Source organism: Symphalangus syndactylus, chromosome 17 (genome assembly GCF_028878055.3).
Source record: "Symphalangus syndactylus isolate Jambi chromosome 17, NHGRI_mSymSyn1-v2.1_pri, whole genome shotgun sequence".
NCBI lineage: Eukaryota > Metazoa > Chordata > Mammalia > Primates > Hylobatidae > Symphalangus > Symphalangus syndactylus.
This window is the reverse complement of record NC_072439.2, coordinates 45,271,251-45,293,036: the sequence shown is the minus strand read 5'-3', so window position 1 is coordinate 45,293,036 and position 21,786 is coordinate 45,271,251. Positions and strand designations below refer to the sequence as shown.

At 35.4% G+C, this 21,786-nt stretch overlaps 1 protein-coding gene and 1 long non-coding RNA gene across 12 annotated transcripts in view; one reads left to right on the top strand and one right to left on the bottom strand.

Annotated features, from left to right (window-relative positions):
• TMEM117 (transmembrane protein 117) overlaps positions 1-21,786 on the bottom strand; it is a 610,505-nt gene that overhangs the window by 189,005 nt on the left and 399,714 nt on the right. For all 10 annotated transcript variants that reach the window (XM_063620186.1, XM_055249767.2, XM_055249766.2 and 7 more), the window contains one exon: positions 4,523-4,620. In XM_063620186.1, coding sequence (XP_063476256.1) covers positions 4,523-4,620 — 98 coding nt within the window. The remainder of the gene's footprint in view (positions 1-4,522; positions 4,621-21,786) is intronic.
• Positions 1-21,786, top strand: part of LOC129466357 (uncharacterized) — a 49,077-nt gene that overhangs the window by 14,873 nt on the left and 12,418 nt on the right. For both annotated transcript variants that reach the window (XR_008652131.2, XR_008652132.2), the window contains one exon: positions 7,794-7,932. This is a non-coding gene — a long non-coding RNA (uncharacterized lncRNA). The remainder of the gene's footprint in view (positions 1-7,793; positions 7,933-21,786) is intronic.

Below are 21,786 nucleotides of genomic sequence, written 5' to 3'. Positions count from 1 at the left end.
TATGGCACATGCCAATTTTATTCACATTTGCCTTGATCAAGTCAAGTCATGTAATCAGAGGGGGGAGAAAGGTGAAATCCTCTTATGTGTCTGGGAGGTGAAGACCTGGAGTATTTGTGAAGCCCTAATGACCACTAGATCTCCCAATCCCTTCTTCCACCAATTCTTCTACTAATCATAGAAGTCTATTTTGTCTTTTTTTGTTTTTAAAAGCTAAGCCTTTGGGAAATATCATCCTAAAATGCTTCCCTTCAAAAGCATACAAATTGTGTCTCTAGAGAGTATACAAATCAGGGGGATAGAAGCTAACATGAATATCATATTACTTGTTCTTCATGTAGCTGTTCTTTTACTTTAGACACAAGTCAGTGAAAATGGTTGTTGGTAGCGCCTCTGAAAAATAGAAGAGCATAAGGCATTCACATAGCATTTAGATTCTTAGATCTTTACTCTTTAATTATCAAAAGGACTAGGAAAAGGGCTTTGGAAGAGATCTATAAATATTGCTCCCTTTCCGCCTTTCAAATATTGCCACTATTTAGGCTGCCTTGCAATATGAAAGCCCAGGTGCTACAGCAGCCTCATCTTTGCACAATTGCAGAAAGAAATAGGAACTATTGTCTTCAACATAGAGACACCTATCACTGAAAATTAAGGAAGAACTCAGTTTCTGACAGGCATTTGTGAGTTAAAGCAGCTGCAAGTAGGTAAGAGATACGTTTACTAGAACAAAATTACATGTTGTGCTGCTCAAACTGCCGTGCATAGTCACACTGCAAGTTAAGAAAGATTTCCTTTGCAAAATTTTTTCTCCACCATACATTTTTTTTTCCCACTAATCTCTCTTTCTTTAACTAAAGCAAAATCAAAAGAAAATACCCATTTTTGAGTGGGCAACATAAAGTATGTAAGTACTGCCTTTTCTTTAATCTAAAACCTTGCCAATAAGTTTTGTATTTTATCTCCTAGGGCTAAAAAAACCAAACCAAACCAAACACCAAATGCCCTTTTTACTCGCTAAATCCCTTTTATGTGAAAAGTATGAACAAAAAGGAAGATTTCTTCGCTTCCCACATAATTTCTATATTCAACTTTTTCCATCAGCTTTTCCTTTTTTACAACCATGAATACCATTGTCAAGATAATCTAAATGTATAGAAATGGATAAAATGGAAAAAATTTTTAAAGTGGCATATAAATTGTTCTTCAGTTACTTTATGCAATGATTTGAAATACTACTTTTGAAATATAACAGTGAAAACAATCTAATATATTGCCTAATTATTAATAATTTTACAGAAACAATAACTACAAAAAAGTGTGAATTTTAGTTTGCTCTCTATTTAAGAATATTATCTATTTGCCAGTGACTAATTAAATTATCATTTTTATAACATTTAAACTACGTTTTAGAATACCCACTGGTCTATATTATCACATATCTTAAAAAATAAACCCATTTGAGGCCAGGTGTGGTGGCTCACACCTGTAATCCCAGCACTTTGGGAGCCCAAGGTGGGTGGATCACCTGTGGTCAGGAGTTCGAGACCAGCCTGGCCAACATGGCAAAACCCTGTCTCTACTAAAAATACAAAAAAAAAAAAAAAAAAAAAAACTAGCCAGGCGTGGTGGTGCGTGCCTGTAATCCCAGCTACTCTGGAGGCTGAGACAGGAGAATCACTAGAACCTGGGAGGCAGAGGCTGCAGTGAGCCAAGACTGCACCACTGCACTCTAGCCTGGGCTACAGAGCAAGATTCTGTCTCAAAAAAAAAAAAAAAAAAAAAAAAAAAATTTAAAAAAATAACATTTGTAAGACATTGGTGATACATAGACCTGAGTGATAATGTTCAAAGAAAAAATCATATTAATGGATTTCTCTCCTCTGAAACAGCAATCATGATTAAGAACAGCTAATGACAGCAATCATAGGGGCCTATAGAATACATGGCTTACCCTTGCAAATCGTATACATGTGACCTTGATAACTAGCAGAGAACAGTCATCAATCAGCTACCTTTGAAGATACATGTATTACTCCATTCTCATGCTGCTGTGAAGAAATACCCAAGAATGGGTAATTTATAAAGAAAAGAGGTTTAAATGACCCACCATTCCGCATGGCTGGGAAGGCATCAGAAAACTTACAATCACAGCTGAAAGGGAAGCAAACACATCCTTCTTCACGTGGCAGCAGGAGCGAGAAGTGCCAAACAAACGTGGAAAAGCCCCTTATAAAACCATCAGATCTCCTGAGAACTCACTATCACGAGAACAGCAAGGGGGTGACTGCCCCCATGATTCAGTTACCTCCCACTGGGTCCCTCCCACGACAAGTGGGGATTATGGGAACTACAATTCAAGATGAGATTTGGGTGGGGACATAGAGTGAGACCGTATCAGTACACTAATAAGAAACATGTGTAAACATAGTAAATAAATATTGTTTAAAGAGAGACCATCTATAAACACATTTGATATTAGTTTATCTCCTTTCAAATTCTGACTTTTAAAACCCCTGTAGAGAACTTTGCGGGGAAGAGGGCTCCCAAGAACTGTATGTTCTTCTTTAGCACCTACCTAAACAAGAATTAACATTAATCATTTGGAAATTTGCACACTGATGTAGCTTTTGCTCTCCTAGAGGCAGTCCTAGTGTAATAATTACCAACTAGGGCTCTGGTGTCAGAGACCTATGCCTATAACAATAGCACCTATCTTATGGGATTGTCATGATTAAATAAATAAAGTCTTTGGCCTGCTGCCTCAAGCAAAACATACTATCAATAAATATTTCTTATAATCATTAAATTATAGATTATTCAGAAAAGCTATATGGGAAGTTTACAAATAGGAAAAAAGACGGAGGTTAAATAGTACCATAGGCCACACGTGTCTCTTGAAGATGAGGTGTGAATACACATCTAAAAAACATATTCATTTTCATAAAAGTATTGAAAATCCACTTTTGTTTACCTGCTAAGAATTGAGTTCAAAATGTCATATATCTCCAGCAACATTTAATGATAGTACTAAAGCACAAAAGATAACATAGTGTATATTTTCAAGTACTTCGTTACTACGATTTTTGAAGCTTTTGCATTAAAAAAAAATCAACTGCCAGAATTAAATCCAAGAATAAACAGATTTTTTTCTCTTTTGTTTCAAAAGGCAGGTATACAGGATAATATATACCACGCCAGCTATAATCAATTACAGTAGTCCCCCTTATCTGGTGGGCGTACATTCCAAGACCCCCAGTGGATACTTGAAGTCCTGGATAGTATTAAACCCTATATATCCTATGCACAAACTTATTTTTCCTTCTTTACAATTGCAGGGACAGAAGATCCATTCTTACCATATTTCTTAGAATACGATATGTTAACCTCAGTGTATGATTTTTTTCCTACCTTATTAAGTAGAGAACTTTCACCTTTTCACTTAAAGGAAGCCATATCGCTTCTCTTTGGCTTAACCCAAACTGCCAACATCAATACTCTTGTGCTTTGGGGTCATCACTAACTAAAATAAGGATCACTTGGACACAGCACTGCAATACCTTGACAATAGATCTGATAAGTGAGATAGCTACTAAGTAACCAAAGGGCAGGTAGCATCGGCAGCATGGATAGACGTTAGACAAAGAGACGACTGATCTCCTGGGAGGGTGTGAGGCTTCATCACACTACTCAGAACGGCACACAATTTAAAATTATGTATGGTTTATTTCTGGAACATTCCATTTAATAATTTCAGACTGCAGTCGACCAAGGGTAACTGAAACCAGGGAAAGCAAAACCATAGATAAGGGGGAAATACTGTAGAACATTTATAAGTGTTAGTTTACATAACTTTTCTTGGGATTATATAATTATTCAACTGTATATTATATCACGTAGAATCATTGTGCTTGGGGAGTGTCCCACAGCCACGTGAAAGTGCCCTTCTTGCTGCCTCTCCATTCCTATCTTTTCTGTTTGAACTTCTTCACATACACATAAATAATGGTGATTTCACAAAAAACAAGGTTCCATAAGACATGGATTGTTTTTTAATTGCAAAGATTGGGCTGGAGAGCTAAAGGAAACTACATAAAGAAGAAATGCCAATGTAGAAGATGTGATTTGTAAGGAGGTTCCTTTTCTTTATCACTTCTCAGAGCAAAATCATATCCTGTCAAATATACTAGGCAATTTAGTATTTATAGGAGACAGTTTCATCTATCAGATTTTACTGATGAAAATTACAGCTTGTTTTTGCTGAGTCAAAAACTTACCATTGGTTAAATCTTAATTGTATCACTATATTAGCAAAACTTATATTTTATAAATGTGAATATACACAATATGTAAGAAGAAATTAATTCATAAAATAATTAGGATAATGGTTTTAATGGAGCATAGTAGCTACCAAAAATGTTCCTCTAGATAGAATTCTATATCTGTAAGGAAAATTACACCCAACTCAAGTCCTTTAGTGGATGAGGCAAGGCAGAAATAAATAAGTGAAACCATTTCCTACCAGAATAAAGTGATCCTAACATTTCCTTTCTTCCAGAAAGCTCTTGCTGATTTTCCCCAGTCAGGATAGGGTTTGTCCTGAAGCATCATATCAGTGACCTGAAGCAATGAAATGAACTTATTTAGCACTTTCAGAAATCTTAAAATCAGATTTAACTATAAGCCTATAATTTACATTCTATTGAGAACAGAATAAGTACACGTTTTAACATTATAACATATGCAGAAACAAAAATTAGGATATACTTCATTCAATTAAAAACTTTAATAGTTTCTTTGACTGTACATATGGAATAAGCCCATTTAAAGTCATTCAACATGTCAGATACTAAGAATTTTTTAAATATTAAGATTACTGGATATAAGACGGTACCATAGAAACAAAGCATATGTAACAAATAAAATACTATATTCTTTCAAAGTTTGTCTAAATCCAAAACTCAAGCACTCCCTAATGTCTAGATTTTTAGTAATATCATTAATCAAAATATTATCTTCTCTTTTCCTCTTCCTTACTTCTTCCAACTATGTGTGTGGTAAAGTACTCATACCCAGTTCTATAGCATATTTATTCTAATTACCTAGCATTCTCTCACCCACAATTCTATGCCTTCATCTAAAAATGTTCTTCCTCTTTTCCTCACCTGCACAGATTCTGCCCATCTTCTGAGGCCTAAGTCATATTACTATTGTGATGTCTTCACTGTTCTCTCCCACTTACAGAAAACCTGTGGTTCTTGACCCATCCTTCTCATGTCATGTATCACCTTCTACCTTCTCTTTTACTTACTTATATGCTTTTTTTTCTCTTCACTAGGCTTTGAAATCCTTGATGATGAAGATCTTTCTACCCCTTCTAATGTCAAAGGGATTTTTATATCTAGACCAAAATATTTGTTCAAGAAGAAATTATAAAATAAATTAAGATACAAATGCCTGTTTTTAAAGATCCATTAACAAAGTACATTGCTCATCTACCACATCACATATTAATAGTTTCAGCAGAAGCCCAAAGTATTATAAATAGTTAATCTATTAGAAAGGTATTTTAAAAATCCAGTGAGGATGGAGAATAAATTTCCGTTAAAAAAGTGTTACATAAATGTGTGTGTATGATATATACATGCACATTTTTCCCATTTCCAGAAAATCTGCCTCCCCTTCAAGAGAAGAGAACACTATTCCATTACTTATGATTTTAATTAATAATGTTTAAATCCAGACAAAACAGATTCAAAATTATGAAAACAGAAACGAAATGAGGTTTACTGCATTGAGTAAGAGAGAATTTTCATCATCCACTAAAATAAATTTTTCTCTTGTGCTTAAAGCTTTATCATTGCATTTAAGTGTAGCTTTCAACAGTGGCCTTAAAATGGGTGAAATTTAATCATTTATGATGAAAGATTGTGATTCAGTGGGGAGTCCTTTTAGATCAGTGACCCTTTCAATAATACCGGACTTCCTGTGGAAGGCACATCAATTCTCAAGCAGGGTCATCCAAAATGGTCTCTGGAAACATTCACTGGCATGTCAATGCTTCACATGCTCACTTAGGTGACACAATCAGAATGGTGGATAAGGATTCTAGTTTCCAGGAAAGATCTGATTTTAATTCTTCATATTATTTCTCAATGTCATTTCTAGGAATAAAGTTCCCAAGATTCTCTTGGTTGATGAAAACCAAAGTTAGTCCATTCCCCTTCACTGAGTAACACTACAGATTTATGTAGGCTCTATCTAACATAGGGCCTACAATAATTTGTGGCTTCATTGTTGAATCAAAAAAGATTCAACAATCATGCGTGGTTTTAATATAAACTTTCAGTTCATTTCTCTTTAAACTGTCAATCACTATATAAATGTGAATGCAACTAATATTAAAAATTCATATAGGAAAACACTTTTCGCTTATTTTTAAAGAGAAACTAGTTCATCGATGGTTTTTTCAACTGTTTATTTTCTTCTTGATCCTTTTAAATTACAGGATTATATTTTCTCGCTCAAACTAATGCCCATGGATTGTATTTTCCATCAAAATGATTCATGATACTTATCAAAAGGAGTAAGGGGAAGATGATAGAATAAAAATTAACCATGTATCAAGTGAATTACATTGTTACTGAAAAAAAGAATAAAGGTGAAAATAGAGAAATTTAAATCTCACATACTCTTAGGTATAAAAAGAGCTTTATATCATAACTTCTCTTGAAGAAGAAATTGCTGTTTTTTCCAAATACTACAATTTCAGCCACTGTTCCTTTATAACCTTCTTTAATAACAGGTCTAGTGTCAAATATTTTAACAAAACCTAAAGGTTACATGAATAAATACGTAAATAAATATTTCTTGTTGCATCCGACTTTTAAAAGATTTAATTAATTCTGTTAGGCAATATTTATCCTGTTCCAGAAAGAATCAACATGGTAATAAGTATTTCCAAGGAACAGAATGATTACTGGGTGGGTTTTATTCAATTTTCAGTGTTTTCTCCAGGGCACTTTCTGGGAAATACTTATTATATTTTCTAGAAGGAGACAATCTGCTGCTGTATGACCAATTACTACAGCTGCATGTTTTGTAAAAATGACATTCAAGGATAAAGCATTTTCTCAGGAAAATGGTTAGATGAAGCAAAAAAAAAAAAAAAAAACATTCTTTCTGATGCCAGGCAGCTGATCTTTGCCACCTCCAGCTCGAACTCTTTATTTTAAGTCATATCATCAGATCAATGTCAGGTCACTTGCGGCTAAATTGGCAGAAGCAGAGACAGTCATTAAAGGGATGCATTCCATAAAGAAAAATCCAATTATCTCCTGCATTAGAGAAATCAAATTCATTTCTGGTGTTGGTCAAGGACAGTCTTTGTGGGAGAAGATGCCGGAAAGGGAGACTAAAGACAATGCCATGAGGTTTCTGTGTAGCATAAATACACAAAACCTGCGAATACCTCTCTCACAGGTAGGTATTAGAATTTGAAATTGCAAATCTTTCTACGCTGGGAGAAATGTGCTTAACTCTTTGAGTCTCAGAATCCTTCCATTCCCCTTTCCTCTCTACTAGGTCTCTGTACAGAACTCACAACCTCATTATGGCACTCACCGCATCATGGCTTGTCAGATAATCTTTTTCAGTAGAATATAACTTATTTTAGAACACATATTGTGCAATCTGAGCAAAAACATGCATTTTGTGGTTTAAAAGTCAGTAAATGATTGTAAAAAAAAATTATCTCTACAAAAATCTAAGTGAAATCTTTGCTTTCCTTTGAGGTGAGCATATATGATGCCAGGCAACAACAGCATGAAAATATCAATGACGAGAGTTATACTTCACATTTGCTATACAGCTTCATGGATTACAAAGCTCTTAATGGATTTTTCTTATTAAGAGTCACAGCAACTTTGTAAAGTAAGTCATTATTTTCCACCTTTCAGCAATGGAGGAAGATAAGTCAATGAGGTTAAATAACAGAGCAAGGTCACACATCTATTATACCATTATGTGCACTATTTCCAGAGCCAGCCTGCCTGGGTTCTAACCCTAAATATATCTCTTAGTAGGGTTTTTTTTTTTTAATTTAGGGCAAGGTAATTAACCTCTCTGCACCTTGTTTTCTTATTAATCACCTATGAGCACAAAATATGTATATTAGCAGGTGGTATAATAATTATTGGTGTGTTATTGTTCGTATCTGAGATTTCTATCCAATCACTTTGCTTCACATCAGTAATACAACACACAAACGGATTTAGAGTCAAAGGATTTGACAATCTTTTCTATAAAGACAAGACTATCATATACTGAACTATTAGAATATGATAAAGACATAATTTAATGTTAAACTATGATACAGTCTATAATTGCTATTAAAAATCAGAGGGAAGGAGGTCACTGAAGCCTGCAGTCTCTAAGAGGGCTTCATAAAATATTTGTGTGACAAAACTGACTATTAATTGACATTCTGTATGATTCTCTACTTTTGCCATTCTTATCTTCTTAGCCTGATTACAAGCTAATTCCCATGCAGGTACTACATATACTATATCTAAAGTCATATTTGATATAGTTGTATGATAAGCATGTGATATTCATGTAAAATATTGATTTATTAGGGATACAAGGCCAAAATAGAAAAATAACCATGGCTATGTAGTGTCGCTCTTGAGGTAGCCACTAACTGATGGAGTATCATTTAAGACAAACCAATCAAGAAACAAGCATATACATAAAGGACATTAATGAACATAACAGATAAAATTTTATTTGATAGTATGTGATTTTATTTATTTCTACTTAACAATATACTGACTTCATTCAATAATAGCACATATGAAGCTGTTTAGTTTCTTCTTGCTTTAGTCATCCATCATACCTTTTTAAAAATTTTTTTGACTTTTATTTTAGGTTCAGGGAGTACATGTGCAGGTTTGTTGCATGGGTAGATTGTGTGTCACTGGGGTTTGCTGTACAAGTGATTTCATCACTCAGGTAGTGAGAATAGTATCTGATAGGTGGAAATTTTTGGTCCTCACCCTCCTCTCACCCTCCCCACTCAAGTAGACCCTTGTATCTGTTGTTCCTATCATTGTGCCTCTATATAGTCAATGTTTAGATCCCACTTATAAGTGAGAATATGCAGTATTTGGTTTTCTGTTCCTTTATTAATCTGCTTAGGAGAATGGTCTCTAGCTGCATCTATGTTGCTGCAAAGGACATGATTTCATTATTTTTTATGGCTGCATAGTACTTGATGGTATTTATGTACTATATTTTCTTTATCCAGTCTACCACTGATAGGCATTTAGGTTGATTCCATATCTTGCTATTGTGAATAGTGCTGCAATAAACATCCATGTGCATTTGTCTTTATGGTACAACAGTTTATATCCTTTAGGCATATGCCTGCAGGGAACAGGCCCCCAAATCTGGCCATAAACAGGCCATGAGAAACTGGCCATAAACAAAATCTCTGCAGCACTGTGACATGCTTATGATGGTTATGATGCCCACGCTGGAGGCTGTTGGTTTACCGGAATGAGGGCAAGGAAAACCTGGCCCACCCAGGGCGGAAAACTGCTCAAGGCATTCCTAAACCACAAACAATATCATGAGCGAGCTGTGCCTTAAGGACACGTTCCTGCTGCAGATAACAAGGCAGAGCCTGTCCCTTTGTTTCCCATAAGGAATGCTTTTAGCTAACGTTGTGCACATGTACCCTAGAACTTAAAGTATAATAAAATAAAATAAAATAAAATAAAATAAAATAAAATAAAAAGAAATAATGCTTATCACTGGCTTGCTGTCAGTAAATATGTGGGTCAAACTTTGTTCGTGGCTCTCAGCTCTGAAGGCTGTCAGCCCCCTGATTCCCACTTTGCACTTTATTTCTGTGTCTTTGTCTTAATTCCTCTAGCTTCGCTGGGTTAGGGTCTCCACAACAGAGCTGGTCTCGGCATATGCCCAGTAATGGGATTGGTAGGTCAAATATTAGTTCTATTTTAAGTTCTTTGTGAAATCTCCAAACTGCTCCTCACAGTAGCTGAACTCATTTACATTCCCACCAGCAGCGTATAGGCATTCATTTTTCTCTGCAGCCTAGCTGGCATCTGTCATTTTTTTCTTTTTAATAGCCATTCTAACTAGCGTGAGATGGTATCTTGTTGTGGTTTGATTTGCATTTCTCTAATGATTAGTGATGAGCTTTTTTTTTCATATGCTTGTTGGCCATGTGTAGGTGTTCCTTTGATAAGTGTCTGTTCGTGTCCTTTGCCTATTTTTTAAAGAGATTATATATTTGTTTTCTTGCTTGTTGATTTATTTAAGTTCCCTATAAATTGTGACTATCAGACGTTTGTCAGATGGATATTTTGCAAATATTTTATCCTACTCTGTAGTGTATTCATCTGTACTCACACTGCTAATAAAGACATACCCAAGACTGGGTAATTTATAAACGAAGAGGTTTAATGGACTCACAGTTCCACATGGCTGGGGAGGTCTCACAATCATGGCACAAGGCAAAGGAGAAGCAAAAGTATGACTTACATAGTAACAAACAAGAGAGCTTATACAGGGGAACTCCCATTTATAAAACCATCAGATCTCGTGAATCTTATTCACTACCACAAGAACGGTATGGGGGAAACATGATTAATTATCTCCACTGGCACCTCCCTTGACATGTGAGGATTATTACAATTCAAGGTGAAATTTGGGTGGGCACACAGCAAAACCATATCATGTAGGTTGTTCATTTACTCCATTGATAAGTTTATTTTGCTGGGCAGAAGCTCTTTAGTTTAATTATGTCCCACGTGTCCATTTTCGTTTTTGTTGCAATTGCTTATGGGAACTTCATCATAAAATTTTTGTCAATGCCTATGTTCAGAATGGTGTTTCCTATATTTTCTTCTAGGGTTTTTATAGTTTTAGATCTTATATTTAAGTCTTTAATCCATCTTGAGTTGATTTTTGTATATGATGAAAGGAAGGGGTCAGTTTCATTCTTCTGCATATGGCTAGCCAGTTATCCCAGCACCATTTATTGAATAGGGAGTCTCTTCCCCACTGCTTGTTATTATCAACTTTGTTGAAGAGCAGACGGTTGAAGGTGTATGGTTTTATTTCTGGGTTCTCTAACCTGTTCCATTGGTCTCTGTATTTGTTTTTGTACCAATATGCTGTTTTGGTTACTGTAGGTTTGTAGTGTAGTTTGAAGTCAGGTAGTGTGATGCCTCTGATTTTGTGCTGTTTGCTTAGGATTGCTTTGGCTATTTGGGCTCTTTTATTGTTCCATACGAATTTTAGAATAGACTATGGGTAATTCTGTGAAAAATGGTAGAAATAGCACTGAATCTGTAAATTGCTGCAGAAAATATGGCAATTTTAATAATATTGATTCTTCCTATTCATGAACATAGAATGTTTATCCATTCATTTGTGTCATCTCTGATTTCTTTCAAAAGTGTTTTCTAATTCTCATTGTAGATACATCTTCCACCTGCCTGGTTAGCTGTATTCCTATGTATTTTTTTCTTTTTGAGGCTATTGTGAATGAGATTGTGTTCTCGATTTGGCTCTCAGCTTGGACATTATTGGCATACAGAAATGCTGCTGACTTTTGTACACTGATTTTGTATCCTGAAACTTTACAGAAGTTGTTTATCAGTTTAGGAGACTTTTAGGGTTTTCTAAGTATAGAATCATATTGTCTGTGAAGCGAGAGAATTTGACTTCCTCTCTTCTTATTTGATTGTCTTTTTTTTCTTTCTCTTCCCTGATTGCTTTGGCTAGGAATTCCAGTACTATTTTGAATAGCAGTCATGAGAGTGGGTATCCTTGTCTTGTTCCGGTTCTCAGGGGGAATGCATCCACATTTTGCCCCTTAAGCATGAAGTTAGCTGTGGGTTTGCCATAGATGGCTCTTATTACAGAATATACATTATTCTCAGCTGCACATGACACATACTCTAATATCAACCATATGCTTGGCCATAAAGCTATTCTCAGCAAATTCAAAAAGAGAAAAATCATACCAACTACACTCTCAAACCACAACATTATACAAATAGAAATCAGTATCAAGAAGATGTATCAAAACCATACAATTAAATGAAACTTAAACAATCTGCTCCTGAATGACATTTGGGTACAGAATGAAATTAAGGCACAAATAAAAAGTTCTGTGAAACAAATGAAGACAAAGAAAGCGCATACCAGAATTTCTAGGACACAACTAGAGCAGTGTTAACTGGAAATTTCATAGTGCTGATCACCTACATCAAGTTAAAAGGATCTCAGATTAACAACCTAACATCACACCTAGAGGACTAGAAAAACAAGAGCAAACCAACCCCAAAGCTAGCAGGAGAAATGAAGTAACCAAAACCAGAGCTGAAATGAACAAATCTGAGACATGAAAATCCACACAGAAGATGAACAAAACAAAAAGTTGGTTCTTCAAGAGAGTAAACAAGATTGATAGAGTGCTACCCAGATTAAGTTAAAAAGAGAGATTTAAATGAACACAATTAGAAATGACAAAAGGGACATTATCACTGACCCTACAGAAATGCAGAAAAACCTTACAGACTGTTGTAAGCATTTCTATGTATAAAAATTAGAAACACTTGAAGAAATGGATAAATTCCTGGAAACATATAACTTCCCAAGATTGAACTGGGAAGAAACTGAAATCCTGAAAAGACCAAAACAAATTTCAACATTGAATCAGTAACAACGACAACAACAACAACAACAACAACAAAGGCCATGTGTGGTGGCTCACCTCTGTAATCCCAGCACTTTGGGAGGCCAAGATGGTCAGATCACCTGAGGTCAAAAGTTTGAGACAAGCCTGGCCAACATACCAAAACCCTGTCTCTACTAAAAATATGAAAAAGATAAAAATCCAGGTGTGGTGGTACACACCTGCAATCCCAGTTACTCGGGAGGCTGAGGCAGGAGAATTGCTTGAACCCTGGAGGCAGAGGTTGCAGTGAGTGGAGATGGCGACACTGCACTCTAGCCTGGGTGACACAGTAAGACTCCATCTCAAAAAAAAAAAAAATGCTACCACTTCCAAAAAAGTCCTGGACCAGATGGATTCACAGCCAAATTCTATCAGACATACAAGAAGAGCTAGTACCAATCCTACTGAAATTATTCCAAAAATCAAGGAAAAGGAATATCTCCGTAACTCATTCTATGAGGCCAGCATCATTGTGATACCAAAACCTTGAAGAGTCACAATGAAAAAAGAAAACTGCAGGCCAGTATCCCTGATGAACATATACACAAACATCTTCAACAAAATACTAGCAAACAAATCCAGCACCATATCAAAAAGCTAATCTGCCACAATCAAGTAGGCTTTATTCCTAGGACGCAAGTTTGGTTCATTATATGCTAATCAATAAATATGATCCATTTACTGGATCACATGAACAGAGTTAAAAACAGTTACCACATGATCATCTTAATAGATGCAGAAATGGCTTTTGATAAAATTCAACATGCCTTCATGTTAAAAAATAAACAAACTAGGCATCAAAGAACCATCATACCTTTTTATGTGCATTCTTCTAAAATATGAAAGGTTTCTATTTTGTTCTAATTATTATCTTTATAATTAGACTTCATTTAGGCATGTATTAATATTTTCTATTTATTTAGATTTTACTTACTCCCTACTATGAGCATGGACAAGAAAATTTTATTTCTGCTTCCTCCCCTTTTGTCTTCTTCCCCTTCACTACCCTATTTTATTATTTTTCCTATTAACATATTTAACTCTTTCAATATCTTATATTCCTGTTTTATTTATCATCTTTAATGATATCTTCTCCCCTCATCTATAAAAAATGAGAAAATAAAAATATTTTCTATTTCTACATTCTGCTTTATAATTGGATGTTATGCATTTCTTTTAAACTTGACCCTAAAACTAAATTGGCAAGAGAACGATATAGCCTACAACCAAATTGTTTATTTTTAAAATACCTGGCCAATAATTAGGCTGAGTTTTAAATTATTGGGTCACATTTTTTCCCTAAGAAACTGGAGGCATTCCTTTATTGCCTTAACATTGTTGATGCTAAGAAGTGAGAAAACTGAACCTGAAATTATTTTTTTCCATCTTTCCAGGTAAATTAGTTTTATAAAGTATTCTTTTTATATTTTGAGTAGAATAATTTTGCTAAGTTTATTGACTTGTGTCAATTTTCTAGGCATGATTTGCCCTTTCAATCTAAGAATTCAAGTTTTCCTTTGTTCTGTTCAGTCTTTTTGGAATCTTATCTTAATCCATGACTTTTATTTTCCATTACTTTAGTTCTATTTTTTAGGGACAACAATTATGTATATGCTGGTTTTCTCTGTCCTCTATGTCTACATTACTTATTAGCTTTCAATTTTGCTCACTGAGTTAGTATCTATACTGACGATTTTGGAGTGTGTCAAGTAATATTTGTAGAGATTTCAATGTGACCTTTATTTATTTAAATTTCTTTCTTTCATGTTTCTTTCCTGAGTCTACCAGCTCTTGTTTCATCTTCAATTGTCTCACATCATCCTCTCTGAATTCTTATGCCATTGCTTTGAAACCTCATTTTACAATGCAATTACTTCCCTGATTTTAAAAAATTCATCATAATATATTTGGTCACCATTTTCCTCTGGTCCTTGGTAGCATTTTCTGATGGAGGACTCTTCCAACTTCTGCTGATTTTCCTATTATTTTCTTCCTTTTTTCTTCTTGATAACAAAATTCTCATGCTAGTTCCTTTGGAACTGATTGACATCTGAATGATGTGAGTTTTTTCCAGACTTTCTGCATCCAAGAGGCTCATGTTGAGGGGTGGCAGGACCCACTCAGCCAGCACACTCTACCTGCATTGTGCCAGGGCTTTTAGAGTCTGGCACCTACCTTCAAGAACTGTCCTTTACCAACTTTGCCTTTGATCAGTAACCATCATGTTTCCTCTTTTCATTGTCTTGAAACATAGTTGACCATCACTACATTTGGGAACCCTCCATTACAGATGATTCAGAGTTAGATATGTCACTTAGTCTTAATATAAAGTTAGCATATTTGATTCCTGTTCTCTGTGTTCTTTTGGTTGATTGCTAAAACTTCTCTATTTTAAAACAAAATTTCTGAATTGTCATTTAAAGTGATTTCTAAGAGGCCCATTTACAGTAACACAGATTTTTGGCAAATTTGAGCATATATCACCCGAAATAATTAGTATTTCCATGAGAGGCTTGTTTCCTTTTTTAACAGTATCCATCAGATGACCTAAATAACATTCAAAGCCAGTTTTTAATTAACAATGTTTTCTATTAATGTCTTCCCCAAATACAACTTTGTTCAAAATAAAATAAATGTAATAAGAGATTCTGTAGGAGTTTGAACATAAAACCGTTTCAGCTCTTTTGAGAGATAATTTTGAAGAAACATTTTGTTTAATATTCAGTATATGCGGTAAACTAAACATTGGGTTTATCTGACTACCTATCTTTATGACATGAATGAAACATGAAAAGTGTTTCATAAGTGGAATGCTAAGGGGTTTTTTTGTTTCTTTTTTGTTTTTTTGTTCGTTTGTTTGTGTGTTTTTTGAGATGGAGTCTCACTCTAATGCCCAGGCCAGAGTGCAGTGGCACGATCTCAGCTCACTGCAACCTCCACCTCCAGGGTTCAAGCCAATTCTCCTCTCTCAGCCTCCCATGTAGCTGGGATTACAGGTGAGTGCCACCACACCCCGCTGATTTTTATATTTTTAGTAGAGATGGGATTTCACCATGTTGACCAGGCTGGTCTCAAACTCCTGACCTCAGGTGATCTACCCGCCTCAGCCTCCCAATGTGCTGGTATTACAGGCGTGAGCCACCACGCCCGGCTGCTAAATATTCTTTAACAGCATTTAGTAGGTAGATTTTTCACCTCTTCTCTTAAAGATAATAGTAATACCATAGTCCCACATTGGTAGTGTCTCCCATCTCATGAAAATTACAGCAAAATATGCCACCAGAAATAGGATTTTCATAGATTTCCTTAATTATCTTTTAAATACTTCAATAAAGGTCCTGGTATAATTGTTATCATGGCCAACATTCTTTTAGTTCCTTGTGCAACTAAGAAAGCCAATTGAGACAATTAGGGAAGAATTGACCTATCACTGAAATATTCTTGTCCTGACTTGGTTGATATCATTTTATTCAATTTCATTGAGGAAAATGTGGTCATATATTGGTCAGTATATTGTGGTCATATACTGGTTCACATCAGGAACAATAGGTGAAATTATAAGCAAGTATTTGGCACTTTTTCAGTATGTATAGCCAATTAATGCCAAGCTTTCAATATTAAGAAAACCCATAATTTAACATACGCTTTGAAATTTCCTATGGTGGTTCATTCAGTGACAGGATGGAAAGATACTGAATTTCTTTTAATTTGTAAAAGCAGATCTAATGCTTGAGAACTTTTACCGCCCATGGAATATGGTTCAGGATATACTGATTTACCAATAGCCAAAGCCAACATCAAAATGAGAAAATCTTCACATACACAGGCCAAGAGGAAAGACTCTTTATCATGATGAAGGACATGAGTACTGACTAGGAGTGATGAGACACTGGTTACCAACCAGAAAAGGTCAGAATTTAAATTGGAGAGGAGGCGAGGTGAACCACAGGGCTCCAGTATTTCTTCAAGTTGTTCATTTTACTTCTCTGCTTCTAAGCATATTAAGTCCTAAATACACTACAGTCATATTTCCCAAAGTTTCTCCCAACATCATCATAACTGTAGTATGAAAAATGACTCCATTTTTTTGATGTTTGATTGCTTACAACATTTAAGCCTCACCCCTCCTTCTTTGCTTTCTGCCTGACACTTGAGAAAACTGATAAGAAAACTATGGTGCCCCTTCCTTTGGTACCAGTAGGAAGTTTAAACCATGTATGGAAACCCTCACCCTGGTTTCACGCCAAGTACACCATAAGAATTCCAAACCAGGTTCCTTTCTTGGCCCTGGCTCAAGTTATTTTCAGATTTGCCTGGGAGCCTCCATGCTCTCCCCAGAAAGCCTCACTACTTATGAAATAAATCTTTTTATACCCTCTTGGGGTAAGTCTGACATCACTGGTCCCAACATCTGAATGAATTTTGGGTGTGTGTCCATCCTATGTATACAGAATGTTAACAACAGTAATAAACCCAACATCATCATGACAGGTAAAGAGTTTCTGGTTAGTTTTTCTCATTTATTATTTGAGGTCCTAACTTTTCTTATGGAATAGGCAATACAAGCATCCTCTGTGGTGGCCCTGCTTTGTTGGTAATTTTGCATCCACTGTAGCATAGCATTATTTTCTTATGCATGCGCTTAAATTACTCTGAGATGGAAACAAAGTCCAAATTTCATGTCTTTGACACTATGTAAATACTGTACTATATAGGATGTATGTATGTAGTTTTACCCCCCTTTTGCTGCCCTTCCTACTCTAACCATACACAGCACATCACATAGTCAGACATACACATATGATCCGTCTTACACAACATCACTTCCAACTGAGACAAAGAACAACCCAAAGGCTAAGCAGAAAGGATTATGCATATTCACTGAGGAACATTACCTGAGTATACAGTTAAGTGAATGGAAACTGCAGATGGAAGTTTCCTAAATCACCTAGTGATGCCTTGAATAAATTGCCACAAGAAGTATCTTAAAATTACTGGCAAACATCTACTGGTGAACATTAAATCTGGAATGTATTCTACAGCTTTTTAGAGGCACAACCAGGATTTCATAATGCATGAATATTAATGCACCTGCTTATTATCTCAGTGATAGCCTGCCCTGCTTTTGTGATGTATTGCACCTTATTGCTGGATCCCTACTGATTTACAATGACTGATGGACTGTTTTATTATTAAGTAAGGAAACTGGGCATGTCTCAGAATAAAGAAGCATTTAGAGAAAGACACCTGAATCATCTGAATACAGAAATATACACAATCAAAAAGTACCTTTCCAGGCAAGTTCTGCAGAGTTTCAAAAAGTGTGTTAACAAATACAAAATAAATATGATGTGCCCCAGTGTGATTTGCTTTCCGCCACATTGAATTGTAATTTAGAAGAAATGGAAAAAATGAGAATGATCACTGGTTTTGCTGAGCAAGAAGCCAGCAGAAAAAAAAATATTTACGCCATCTTCTAGCATGCCATTCCTTATGGGTGGCTAAATTATCAAACAATATTAGCCCAATATTATATGACTGAGCATTTATTTTTGCCTGAAAGAATGAGGAGCTTTCAGGATGCATACCTTCTCTGCTTTGTTAACATGGATAACTGATCATTACTAGAGAAAGCAATTATGTACAATATACCATAATATAATGGCTCTGAAAATGCATACAGGGACGGAGAGCTAATAGAAAGAAAAATAAAGGATGTTTTCAGAAATGTAATCATAAAAATGTTATCCACAAAGGAGCCCTTGGAACACAAAAAAAGCAAATATTTTCTCAAAGGGAAAATAAATCTCATCTTAAAGATCCTCAGCATTCCAGTTTTCTAAATGAAATGCCTACTACATGCTATCCCTAATGATGGAGCCAAAAGAGTTAGCTCAGTCTCCTAGGTCCTGCACCACTAGGTAGCCTGCCATATTGTTTGCATAATACCACTTATCAAAATGGTTCAGCCAGCTCTATAGGGTGACAAACCCAAATCTGTAGGCTAATGTGCGGAAGATAACTATAGGCTTGATGTTTGTTTCTAATGTTAGGAAATGGCAAGTCCAAGAAAAGACTGGTAACTCAGCCATCTGATATAAGCATAACCATTTTCAGAATTTGAAAGATTAAGAAGTAAGGGAACTATTCAGTAACATGGTTTGTAAGTTTACATAAGCATTGTTTCTATATTTTATTGTTGCTTGAGAGCAGATATAATGTTACGGAATGAGTGTTTCAGTGATATTCATAATAGAAAACTTAGAAATTTAAAAGCAATGACCTAAATGTGTACCTTTGTAAAAAGAAATCCTACTTTGCATTGTGTCTAAAAATAAAGCCAAATATTTTTATTTTAAATATAAGTGAAATATCAGCTTTAGGACATATTTTTAAGATTACACCAAGTAAAAGTGTTTTAGTCAAACCATTTCATTTTCTGTTTTGTTAATATATCCGATGTAATTACATATCCAAGATATTTTCATTTTACTTTTCTGATATTTTTCTTTATTGAAGCATATGGTTACATCTTTGATCTCTGCTGCATCTGTTGATAGTTTTTTTTTCCACATGGTTTATTTGTACTCTTTTAATCCTGATTAATCTTATATTTGTTAGTTTTATTAGCCTTTCAGATAACAAATTTTGTATATTTTGATCCTCTATATAGTACCTTTATTTTTGTTAATTCTGCTCATATCTTTATTTGCTTCCTAATATATTTTTGACTGATTTACCTGTTCTTTTGTTTTTCTAAATTCTTAATGCTTAATGCTTACATCTTCAGTGCTTTTTCTTTTCCACCATAAGCACTATGATGGTGGATTTAACAATTAGCAAATTCTGTCAACTTATTCTTTCTTTTATTTTTATTTTTTTAAAGAGACATAGTTTTGCTCTGTTGCCCAGGCTGGAGTGCAGTGGCACAAATCATAGCTCACTGCAGCCTTGAATTCCTGGGCTCAAGCAATCCTTCTGCCTAAGCCTTCCAAGTAGTTTGGACTACAAGTGTGTGTCACCATGCCCATTTATTTATTTATTTATTTATTTATTTATTTATTTATTTATTTTAGAGACAGGGTCTTGCTATGTTGTACAGGCTGGTCTCAAACTCCTGGCCTCAAGTGATCCTACTGCCTCAGCCTCCCTGGTAGTTGAGATTACAGGCACGAGCTACCACATCCAGCCTAATTTGTTCTTTATAAATTTTGGAAGTGTGTTATAATGGCACATACAAGTTTAAAATTGTTACATGTTCATTATATAGTATCTTTTTTTAATCCTAAAAATGCTTTGTTTCCTGTCAAAAGTCTATTTTGCTAGATAGCAATATAACTATATCAACTTTGTTTTAGGTCGTATTTTCCTGGCATATGTTTTCCAGGCATTATTACTTTACGTTTTAAACATGACTCTGAGAACAGTATATGTGAGATGGAATTCCGAGAATGACCTCCTATGGCCCTTGCTCTTGTGTAATCCCCTTCCCTTTAGTTCTAGGTGGAAGCTGTGACTATGATGAGAGCAAAAGAAAGATTATTGGGTGGTACTAATTTACTCATATGAGTCCTTTAAAAAGCAGTAGAAGTCAGCGATATTGGAAGCTAGAGAGGGATTCAATGCAGGGATGCTCTCCTTTGCTGACATGGAAGAGACAATTTGAAAAGACCTAGGGTGGCCAGGGCCATTTCCAGAAAGGAAACAGGGACCTCAGCCCTACAAGCAAAAGGAACTGAATTCTGCCAACAAGCTGAATGAGCTGGGAATCAGGTTATTCCCTGGCTCCTCCAGGAAAGAGCCAAGTCTGGCCAGTAATTGATTTCAGATTTATGAGAACCTAAGTAGAGAACCCAGTGGGGCCCACATAGACTTGACCTACAGAAGAGTGGGCTATCAAATGTGTCTTGTTTAATGCTGTTAAGTTTATGGTAACTTGTTATGCAGCAGTAGAAAACTAATGCACAGCAAATAGATGGAAATGTTTTAAGCTAGTCTGCTAATCTTTGCTCTTTAACAGAAAAATTACATTAATTGTGCTTACTAACATAATTTTTTCTACCACTTCATTTTATATGCTCCCGTGCTCAAACTTTTCTTTGTTCTTTCTTTCAGATTAATTGAGATTTTATTTTATTTTTGACAGGGTCTTCCTCTGTCACCCAGGCTGGAGTGCAGTGGCTCAATCCCGGCTCACTGCAACCTCTGCCTCCTGGGCTCAAGTGACCCTCCTGCCTTAGCCTCCCAAGTAGCTGGGACTACAGGTGTGTGCCATGCCACCACGCCCGAATAATATTTGTATTTTTTGTAGAGACAGGGTTTCCCCATGTTGCCCAGGCTGTTCTCGAACTCCTGAGCTCAAGCAATCTGCCTGCCTCAGCCTTCCAAAATGCTGGGATTACAGGCTGGGATTAAGTGGATTAACTGCTGGGATTATACCACACCCAGCCCTGAGACTTTATTTTCATTTCATTTCTTCTTTCCTTCTATATTGGTTTGGATTTCTATTCACTAGGAAGTTGTTCTAGAAATTTCACTCTGCATACTTAAATTAGCAAAACTGAACTAATCAATATCACCATTCTACTCCCACCAATTTGAAAAATTTATGATGATTTAACTCTCCTTCCCAAATGTTACGGAAATTTTTCCAGAATTTCAGTTCCATTTGACTTTTATTAACACTTGCTTAAGCTTTTTCAGAAAGAAATCACTATGGTAGCTGTTTAATATGATAAATGTTTGCTTACATTTAAAAACATCTTAAACATTATCTTTTTCTGACATGCTCTTTAACCCACAACTGACCTTTTCATTTCAATCATTTAAAATTTTTATTCCTAAAAGTGCTGTTTGGGTCATTTTCAAATGGTTCAGTCTTTCATTCCTCACCCATATTTTCAATTTCCTCTTTATTTATTTGCATATATTACTTTATGTTCTATATAGATAATTCTAATAATTAAAATCTTTGTAGGTCTGATTCTGCTAGTTGTATTTACTGCTGTTTC